Here is an 11,020-nt window from a genome sequence, read left to right as displayed (position 1 = left end):
GCGGCTAGCATTTAAACTGGGCTGATAATTACCCTATTAAAAAAATAATAAGTTGATAATATATGATTATTGATTATATCATTATATTTCTTAACAAAAAATTATATTAAATATTTGTGTTGTAAAAGATTAAATTATATATATATTTTAATCTATTTGGTTATAAGAAATTGGTAGAAAAAGAGTATGAGAACAAAATCTTCTTTTTATATTGTTGGGATCACCTTCAAAAAAAAAAAGAAAAAGGACCATCTTTTACAAATATCAAAAGAATTTGGCTACCATATTGCCATAGCATTTCTTAAGTTGGTATATTAATATGTCACTAACAAAAAAAAAAAAAAAAGGAAGCTTATATTTATTTTTCATGATAATTTTCTTACAATCATATAAATAACAATGGTTTATATGGACATATCTTAAAGTCCTTATTTTATCCAGAATCTTTCAGTGTTGGATTGTTTGGATCATCCCCACCCTTTCCTAAGCTAAAAGATTGTGAAATCCCAACAAATCATTGACTTTTCTTCTCAATGATAATTGATAGAATATTAAAAAAATTTACTTTACTTGTCTTCAATTCAAATTGACTATCTAAGAACTGGAATCCATCCTCAATTTGCACCCATTTCTATTGCAAATCCAACTTCTGTACTTATTTTAGAATTTTTAGATACATGTAAAATTCAATCAACAGGAATAGACGAAGATTTTTATGCTCATATATGATAAAGATTTTGTTTACATCATCACAAATCTCAGAAAGTTAGTAAGAAAACATTCAATGTATTTATAAGTTTTAATATCTTCTCTCATGTGCAAATAGGTTTAAATTTGAGCTTTAAGGAAACTCAAGTAAATAGTACAAGTCCAATAGAAGAAATGAGTGAAACAGATTCAATGAACAATGCAATATGACTTGAACTGGAAGTACATATGCCACTTGAAGATTGGTCAACAAATGAAGTGCTACTCATGTAATCTTTCTTCATGCTTCTTAAACTAGAAGCAATACATCATTAGCAAAACCCATAAAGTGAGCAGCTGGGAGTTCATTGTCTGGTGACAAGTGCAGGAAACTCAAAAAGCCATCTAGATTCAAGATCTTCAGCTTGTACTATTACTCACACCACATGTATTATATAATATATTCTATCCCATCCTTTTGAAATGTTCAGTAACTCGATAATGAATCACCTATCACAATCAGAATTACATCTCATGGTGGTTTACAGTACAAACATACACCTTGGGATCTATGAGTAATTTATCAACCAATGAGGTATCTTGTTTAACCATATTTCAAGCTGGTTCATATGCTATCAGAAATATTGTGGCACGAAATAACAAATATTTATGATAGATAAACAGGAAAGTAACAATCCTAATCTCCAAGAGTATGATCTACAAATTATATAGTGTCCTATAAAGAGCATGGAAATAGCTTAAATCTATGAAAATAAGATATAAGTTCTGGATTCGATCTTCTGAACAAGGAGCTAAATACAAAAAACCATATGATAAATTAGTTTGTTTCTTGTAAATGTTCAACAAAACAACATGAAAAAGGCAATGCTCCAAAGAAATAATAAAAAGTGCAACACCAAAGAACACAATAGAAGAGCTCAATATTGACGGTATAAATTATACAAAAGCCTGAGACAATGTACCTCGATTTTGAATAAGAACTAAAAAGTTTTCCAATAGACAATAGCTAGAACGGTTTGATTGAAAAATACTGGGAACGCATGTGACCACAGAGTACAATACAAATTATCAAATCATAAAGATTTCTCAGATAGAGCACTGAACAATCTTTGCGACAAAATTATAGATGAGCAACAGAAGATCATGGATTTTCATGCATCGTCCAAGTCACAAAACAGATGAGCACTGTCATACGCTCAACATTTCTTCCCATCTCAGGTAATACTTGAAAGCCCATCAACTTTTCAAAGACTAGGATGAACAGAATTTTCAAGAGGAAAACATGCTAAAAATTAAGCATCAGGCTAGAATGGAAGAGAATTTCCATTGAGCCATCATACATCATCAAGAGTCACCAAAGAGATCATCACTATCATCAGCTGAACTAGCATTTTCTTTTTCACCAGCAGAGCTAAGAGGCTTTTCCTCAACACCTTTTGCTGATCCTACCTGTCCATCTGATCTGTATGCCCAAGAAGAACCCACCTTACCAGAAAGTGCATCTCCATACAAATCATCATAAATCCCACTCTTTGGAGTGCTTTTCACTTTGTTCAATATATACTGCAGCTTATCGGTGACACCTCTGGGAGACGCACCCTCGTCATTTTGAGCTATCTGTTCCTTACCTTTTGGTATAACAGTAACTTGTACAAGAGATTCATACTTCCCAACAAGACTCCCTTCTTTTACACCAATAGGACCTGGCTCAGTTTCTACATCTGCACCATCAGATACCCCAACTACTTCAACCAGCTCTCCACCAACCTGATCTATAAATGCTACTCTATTTTTCCTACTTCTCTTGGATGGTCTGCCTTGGTGCTGTCTCTCATCCGTTCCACTTAAAGCACTCCTTGAAGGACTTTTTGACTTGGAAGAAAGATCCAACTTGCTAACGCCATAACGATTCAATATCGTATTGTATGCCACAACAGCATCTTCATCAGTGGGGTCTGGAGGGGATGGTAGATCAACTCCTGCTGGAAGTGCAGGGGTAGGAAAGAGAGCAGCAGTGTTTTTTCTTAATATGTAACTTCTTGTTGATGCAGCAAATCGTAGAGATTGACCAACCTCAAGTTCAACAGGGTTATCCTTGGTAAGCCTCTCATTTGCAACGAATGTACCATGCACTGACCCTAAATCAATTACATATATGCTGCAGGGACAAAGTATAAAAGTCTGGATTAGTTCCGAGCGTAGGAGGACAACAACAAATGTAGACTAGGACAAAATTCAAAGACAAATCATTCCATATTAAAAGCTTTCAATAACTCACTCTCTTAAATTTTTAAATAATAGAATTACATAATATGGAATCAACAAATACAAAGTAACAAATATTCAAAAAATCATAAGATTTAAACTGCAATAATAAAACTAGACAATCTCAAAGCATATACTTCATTGTGCTTTCAATCTATTGGCCAACAGAGCAAAGCACAAGATGACAACAAATGTAACAACTAATAAGAACATAGATCTAACCTTCCATTTTTATGAGGAACTACTGCAGCATGTTGGCGTGACACAGATTGGTGATCAAGCACAAAATCACATGTTGGGATTTGCCGCCCAAAAATATGCCTCCGCTTCTCTAAATTAATCTGATCAATGACTTCTCCATCCTTCACAACCTCAAGATAATAAATGCCAGAACGGGGCTCTATTGCCCAGTCAGGAGGCTGCCAAGTTGATTGCCCACCACCTATCTGTGTGGTATGTGCAACCGGAACCACTGCTTCAGGTCCAGTGGACTTTGAGGCGACATGCTGTTGATGCTGAACATAGTTAACGCTGGAATCCTGTGGCGTCTGGAATGGCTGAGCAAAATTGTGGGTTGCTTTAGGAGCCGAAGCGGATCTGGACGATGAATTTAAGGTGACAGAAAAAGGCTCCAAAGATTGTGCTTTCTTAAACCTATCAAGACCTCCTCTATACATATCTTTAATCCTCTTTTTTTCTCTTTTTCTCTCTTTGGCCTACATGAAACCCATCAAAGATGCAATCTTCTATGCCGAAACAAAGCAAGCTTAAGGTCAATCCACATAAATTCTCTCCGGAACGTACAAACCACAAACTACATAGCTCGTATGGACATACAATAAAGCCCTAAGTAGAATAGCAGAAACCAGCTGTTCCATGAAACGAACGATAATATTAGAAACCAATGGTATAAACATAGCAGCGACACCATTTAGTCGAGTACAAACCGGGAAAAAAATTCATGAAGCGAACAAAGAATCAGCTTTCTTTCAGTAAATCAAAACCCTCCAACCCCGTGAAATCATTCCTACTCAGGCGCAACGACGATCTACACTAGATTAAAGGCGAAAAGGAATTAAATATAAAAGATTTATAGGTTAAACCCTATACACACAGAATGAGAAGATATCAAGCAACGCAACAAGGACATCATCCGACGGCAATCGAATCAAACTAGTAAATATAAATCAAATCTACAATTCCGAATCCAACGATAATTAGATCGCGAGAATAAGGGTCACCTCGTAGAGATCAAGAGCAATATCCGATTTAGGGTTTCTCCCGTGACGAGAAGCAGGGCGCACGGCGCACGGCGCACGGCGCTGAGAGAAGGAGAAGAACTGAGATAGCAGAAGGAATGGCGATATCGTCGTGATGCAAAAGAGGGCAAATTATTCGGGCACTCACCGAAGACCCCAAGACCGCATCATATCTGTTACAAAGGTGGGCCCTCTTGTCAAAGTGATCCCAAGCCACTGGTAACGCGACGGGTTACTCTTTGCAAAGGTCGCGTTGGGTTTGACTCCCAAAACCTAGCAGTGTGAATAATCTTTTTTACTAAACTATTTCAGAAAAAGATTTACTAAATATTTTTAATAATATCATAAAATACTATAATGTAATTTAAAAATACTAAATATAAAAGAAACTATAACATCATGTTTTTATTTTTAATAATATTAAAAAAAATACTGACATAATATGAAAATATTATGATATAATATAAATATACTACGTTATATTTTTTTAATATTACTGAAAACTTTATAATGCACTATAAAAATATTATAATTAGAATGATCGTCTTATGATCAGGAAAAAAATAAGAAAAGAGAGAAAAGAAGATACGCGATTGAGGGTATTTCAGGTATTAGAAAAAAAAGGAGCATTATTCGAAAATTTTGGAAATGGGGGCACTTCTTGGAAAAAAAATCAAATAAGGGATTTTTTTTTGTAGAGTTCGCCCAATTAAAATCCAAGTATGAATTAAAAAAAATCACTTTATTGTACACAAAATTCATATAATGTGCAATTATATATCCATTCAAAGTTAAGGCAGTATGTTTTAGATAATATAACCATTCAAATTACAATATATAGGTTGGAAATTTATTAGTAGACTGACTGTTGCATATGTATACATAAAATTATGTTATGAAACTAATTATGAATAGACTAACAAACATTCAGACTGTCACAAAGTCTTCTCTTGTAACAATACTGTCACAAGTTGGAGAAGGTAGATTAAATAGTCAATAATTAGTAACACAACATCTCAATCAACAAGTCATAAATTTCTAATCTGAATTTTGGAACACATATTTCGACAAAATTTTCCGAAAATGATTTATAATGCAGAAGATCCATTGTTGCAAAAGAAATCATAGCACAGCACTTTTAGCAAGTCAGCTAAAAGTCATTTTAGGAGCAACACATATGTACATAGGAAGGGAGAAAGAAAAAGGAAAAAAAAAGAAAAAATGCATGGTGTGGATTCACTTCAACACACAACAATTTTACACTTGATGCCAACAAATCCTAGACTTCTAGCTTTAATATGTAAACCCGATATGCAAAAAGGCATTTCAAGTTAGCGACATCTTTTAGGCTGAAGCTTGGTGATGGTAAGTTCCCTATCTCGTCGGACCATATCCTCCATTATCCTCTTTGCTGTTGCTGCAGCTTTGACTGGGCCGTCAACACGAGTAGCAATGTCAAAAGCTAAAATCTCCAGGTCTTTCGATGCTACTTTCTTCTTCTTGGAATCGTCCCTAAGCAGATCCAAGATATTATGAGCCCTCTCCCGGGCCTTCTTTGTGCCTTCTGCCGTTAACAGCATAAGTCCTGGAATTGGACCTTCTTTGAGGATAAGCTCCCTATACTTCTCCCGGCAACTACTGCACAAAGAAAGCAATACTCCGACAGCATATTCTGCACTCAGCAATGAACCCTCTTCAATGGTCTCTACCAGTGACAAAATCCCTCCATCGAATTCTGAGATCAAGTTCCTTCCTTCTTCAGTTCTAGACAGGATTTCCAAGAGACCAGTCGCTTTTTCAGCAAACTTGGAGTATCTCTTGCAGTCCTTTAAAAGGGCGAGAAGAGGTTTAGCTGCGTCTGAGGGCAGAATAAAATTGGAACTATCTTCACAAGAAGAAAGATTATAGAGGGCTGTGACGGCATCAACCCTTCCTTGGATACTTCCCGAAATGAGGATTTCAACAAGAAGGGGCACTGCTCCAGAGGTAGCAATAGTGGGTTTATTTGGTGTTGAAGCTGACAGTGTCAGCACTGCTGCAGTGGCTAACTCTCTTAGGCTATTCTTCCCAGATCTGAGGAGCTCTACTAAATGGGGCACAGCACCACTCTTCACTATCTTATCCTTATTTCTGAGGCAGAAAAGAAAATGTTAGTAGAAATCCATAGTCCAACGAATGATAGAACCAACAAACAAACAACATGGTAGACAAGATCAGGATGCTTAATTATAACATCCGATTTCAACGAGTGTATTCGAACAATTGTAACACCTTGGAGCATTTATGTTAAAAAAAGGACAAAAGTCCGGAAGTGTCCAAAATTTGTAATTATAGATGTCGATAGAAATTAAATATATTGACCAAAGTAACTATAACTAATTACTACGGGTCAGAAAAGTATCAATAATAATATAAAGTAATAAAAAGTAACACTAGTGGCATCCACATTTTTCCCACTAATTCCACCAGCAGAGCTAATTTCAGTTGTTGATAGCAAAACTATAAGCATCTATGCTAATAATATTTTGAACAAGAAGCAGAAAATATGATGTAAGTCTTTTGCAGAAAAAAAAAGACCATTCAGGATTAAACATTCCATTTTAAATAGATAAGCATCCAAGACATTACTTTGTAAATTTCTTCTTGTCACAAATAGTGCTAATGGATAATGGAAAATAAGAAATAAAAAAAATCCATATGACCTAACAAACTTTTAACAGAGAAAAAAAAATAAAGTTAGTGTTCTTCAACAATAAGACAAACATTTGTTTTGTAACAAGAAGATGATCAACAAGAGAAGCATCTGGCATCTCTCAGCCCCAGTGCATATGCACATATATCTTAGGTTCAAAACCACCGCCACAAGACTCAACATTGAGTCAACGTAAAGTCGATGTAGAGTCAACATACATAATCATACGCTTAGAAATAGAGGTGGTTTCTATTAAATAAAAAATGCAAATTATATAAAGCCACTATTTTAGAAAATAATTACAAATATCACAAAAAAATATCCAAAATTTGTTCACTTATATAACCTTGAAGATAACACCTCTATGGTCCCAACACTTCTTTAATCATCATGCAGGTTAAGTGTCGAATAATGTGATGATACATATGTGCGTGTGTGAAGAAAGCAACCACAAGGTTTTGAATAATCCCATGACATCTTCTTTGTTATCACACCCTTGTTTCCTTATAAGGTTAAAAGGATACCCTCCATCCCCCTCTTTCATCTCCTTATACCCTTTCTCTCTGTCTGGCATGATAATGACTGATGAACATCACAACAGTGGTGTCAAGCATCAAATCCGATGATTGCAAACAATGATAAAATGCAATAATGACACTGATTCCTTTGTTTCACGATAACAGTCATAGCTTGTCTTTCCTCTTCCACTTCGCTCTTCTTCTCTCCTATGGCTACCACTTATGATAGACTTTGGGTTCCTTCCATCTTTTTCTTTTGAATCTATCAAATTGATTAAAAATTGGTTAAAATCAACTAGCTCCAATTGAGTTCAACCAATTAAAATAGATACTAGCCATTTGTACTAAAGGCTAGAAATTGGACAAAATTGTGTTGACATTGAACGATACGGTAGAAATCAGCTCATCTAAGATTATGGCTGTAAACACACCACATCTTGTTGTAGGCATCTTGTCATGGCCAAATGAAGATCATACTCAACCTGTCTAAGAATTTAAAGTGAAAAGATCAGTTGCCAAGACCGAATCTTGCTTTTAAGAGTTCCTTCTTCTCTTTCATTTATGATATCATTTGCAATGATTTGAGAAGTAAATTTCATATTGGAGGAAGCTACCCACTTGGGAGAATCTCAGATAAACGTGGAAACAATAAACCTTTCTTACTACCTCACATGCTCTTGTAAGTTCTACTTGCTTCTTCTTCATCTCTCTTTCAATTTCCAGCCATTCCATCCTTAGCATCAGATATGAATGTTAGATCTGCAGTTATTCTGTGCAGAATAACATCCCAAGGATCTTTATCATAAAACCACCAACCATCAACGCAAGACAGATGCTCATATGAGTAAGAACACCTACATATCTCTTTCACCACAGATTCAGTTACCTTTATATTTACTTCAAAATACACATTAGGCACAAACCATTTTTGTCCAAACGAACACTAAAACAATGAAATTCATCTCTTTTAATCTCTCCAATCATGTAATTCTGAAGCTCAAGATCAGCATCATGGCCCCATAATAAAACCTACAATCTCTATCCCAAATCCATAGATCAAAAACATTATCATCTAGTTAGAAAAAGTTAAATGTTTCGACCAAATTTCTAAGCTTCATGGTTTCATCCAAGCACTTTTATCTTCAACTGGCCATCTACTCATATGTACTTCTGAGATAGATATCGTGCTCTGTAGCAAAGCTTGTATATTGTCCTCTAAATTCTATCCTTATTTAGGTGAACTTGGAGGTATTGTTTCTTAAATGTATGAGCCTAATTGCAACAAGGTACACATTGCTACCGACTAACAGTCATTTAAGTTTTATAAGACTCGGCCATATCTTGCCTAAACCTGAGTTAGGATCTGGCCAGGACTGAAGTCTGGTAGGAAGCCACATATAATGATAAAAATTTTGTCACAGCCTTAGCAGAGACCTCTCGATCTAAATTGTAGTCATGATCAGCACCATCTTGATGGGGGAAGAATTAGGCAACAAGCATCAGTTGTTGTTCACATTTAATACCAACACACAGCTCCTAAAATCATTTTTCACTCATTAAGTCATTCTTCCAAGAGAACAAGATTCTCGATATTTGCAATATCATATTATAAGCAACAAACTTTACAAAATTTCTCCCAAAAATAGAAGTTATAACTTAATGGAAACAATTACCATCGATGTATCTGAATATGGGATGTGAACCAACTCAAACAGAAATATGATTTTAGCAGAAACGCATGCTCTCAATATATCAAAATCTGAAGAATCATTCACAGACTCGATGGACTAAGTTCAATTTACATTTGAACATAATACGAACTCAAGATTTAGCATATCTATCTGTCCCTCCAATTCAACTTGATACTGTATTATATTCTGAGTCCCCTTACAGAAAAGGGAACAGTTTTTAAACACTACAAACAACAAATACCACTAGTTTGAATAATTGCAAATTGAATTCAGCAAAGAATGAAAGAAAAAAATGGTATCAGGAAATTCACAGTTAAATTACAGACAATTATACATCCAAATCAGGAAGGAGCTCATTTCAGGCAATAAAGTATCAAGCAGATGCCAACGAAGAGGGGCACCAGGCAGAGCAGATCAGCGAACTCACCCCTCGTTGCGGACGGCGATGTTGAGGATCGCTAGGAGGGCGGCCTCCCGGGCGTCGTGGTCCGGGGAGGGGAGCATGGCGATGAGGGGCTGGACGACGGGGGCGACGGCGAAGGCGGAGCGAGACTTGGCCGAGGCCCGCGCGAGCTTGCGCACCTCCCGCGCGGCCTGGACCCGCGTCGACATGTCGCCGCCGGAGAGCCTCCGGGCTAGGTCCTGCACCAGGGCCTGCTTCTTGAGGTCCCCCCGCCACCGCTCCTCACCGCCGGGGTTAGGATTACGGCTCGGGCTAGGGCTAGGACCGGGGCTGGGGCTGGGGCTCGGATCCGGATTCGGAGCGGGACTAGGTTTAGGGTTCTGGCACATCTCTTTCTCCCCTCCCCCTCCCCCTCTCCCTCTCCTCTCCTCTCCTCTCTATCTTGTACTCTCTTGATTTCTACTTGATCGAGCAGCGGCGGCGGCGGCGGCGGCTGCGTGGTGGGTTGTACGTGCCGGCAGTAATTTATTTACGGCTACTACTACGGATTAATTAAATGAAATTAAATAGGATCAAAAACAAGCGCTACTGTTCCCTTTATATAATTTAATTCTTCCCATTTCTAAAGGTTGAAGATGGCATGTCAACATCCCCGTTACGGCTTCCGAGATTGGATTAGCGTCCGGGTTGGGTAATTCCTAACTTTGTTTTAGTTATAATTTATCTTCTAAGAGACATTCTGAGGATCAACACGTCAATCGCCTCTATCGTCGATAACTTCATCTCTCTAACATCATCATTTTCACTTTTGTTCCTAACCATTCGCTTCAATACCATTCCTTACCCACCGAGCACACCCACCCGCCGTTTGTCAAAATGCCAATTAGAAAATGCCGTCTCATGACCGCATCGAATCCCCCCCCCTCACCATCGAGGCATACATGCACCGAGGTTTCTCAAGCAGTGTCGTAGATGGTAAATGTCAGAACCGAACATGTCTGCAAAGTGCTCGATAGAATTCCCTCCATCGTAAGGTCATCGAATCCCCCTCGCCATCGACGCATACGCGCACCGAGGCCTCTCGACCGATCATGTCTGCAAGGTGCTCGATATAATTCTCACTGATGTCCATCACAAACATCGTATGATTCGGCATCATTAGTATAACCAGCAATGATAGTGACGAGGGACACAACACATGTAGTTCTCTTGATGACGGAATCACGAAGCATCATCAATTATTGTACGTGCTTCTTAAAGCACACAATAAATGAATGCATTCTGTCCAAATATTTGCACGATATGCGAGTTATGTTTTGGATCCCATCAACTCATAATCAATCATGAGGGATTTTTAAAGCAAAATGAATTATCTTAGCAAAATTCATGTGATATTCGAATATTTGGAACAAATATATTTTGCATATCTTATTCAGATATTATTGTTTAACCATTCGGATGTGATATTTATTCACATAAAATTG

The 11,020-nt window shown here is 37.2% G+C and overlaps 2 protein-coding genes across 4 annotated transcripts; both read right to left on the bottom strand.

Annotated features, from left to right (window-relative positions):
• Positions 1-1,608: 1,608 nt before the first annotated feature.
• Positions 1,609-4,354, bottom strand: LOC135583494 (protein phosphatase 1 regulatory inhibitor subunit PPP1R8 homolog). 3 transcript variants are annotated; one of them, XM_065165913.1, is made up of 4 exons: positions 4,215-4,337; positions 3,921-4,021; positions 3,196-3,842; positions 1,609-2,866 (listed from the first exon to the last, which is right to left on the bottom strand). In XM_065165913.1, the coding sequence occupies exons 3-4, from the start codon at positions 3,648-3,650 to the stop codon at positions 2,053-2,055; spliced, it is 1,269 nt and encodes a 422-aa protein (XP_065021985.1). In that variant the 5' UTR covers positions 3,651-3,842; positions 3,921-4,021; positions 4,215-4,337; the 3' UTR covers positions 1,609-2,052. The 3 variants fall into 3 exon arrangements, with proteins under 3 accessions (XP_065021985.1, XP_065021979.1, XP_065021987.1); XM_065165907.1 differs by lacking the exon at positions 3,921-4,021 and having other exon boundaries at positions 4,215-4,354; XM_065165915.1 differs by lacking the exon at positions 3,921-4,021 and having other exon boundaries at positions 3,196-3,689; positions 4,215-4,333.
• Positions 4,355-5,294: 940 nt separating this feature from the next.
• LOC135648327 (U-box domain-containing protein 4-like) lies at positions 5,295-10,049 on the bottom strand. Its single transcript, XM_065165894.1, has 2 exons — positions 9,561-10,049; positions 5,295-6,362 (listed from the first exon to the last, which is right to left on the bottom strand). Exons 1-2 carry the CDS (start codon positions 9,923-9,925, stop codon positions 5,564-5,566), a joined length of 1,164 nt encoding a protein of 387 aa, XP_065021966.1. The 5' UTR covers positions 9,926-10,049; the 3' UTR covers positions 5,295-5,563.
• Between the last annotated feature and the right edge of the window lie 971 nt (positions 10,050-11,020).

This window comes from Musa acuminata, chromosome BXJ1-4 (assembly GCF_036884655.1).
Source record: "Musa acuminata AAA Group cultivar baxijiao chromosome BXJ1-4, Cavendish_Baxijiao_AAA, whole genome shotgun sequence".
NCBI lineage: Eukaryota > Viridiplantae > Streptophyta > Magnoliopsida > Zingiberales > Musaceae > Musa > Musa acuminata.
The sequence above is the reverse complement of the archived record's forward strand: the minus strand, read 5'-3'. Positions and strand labels throughout refer to the sequence as shown.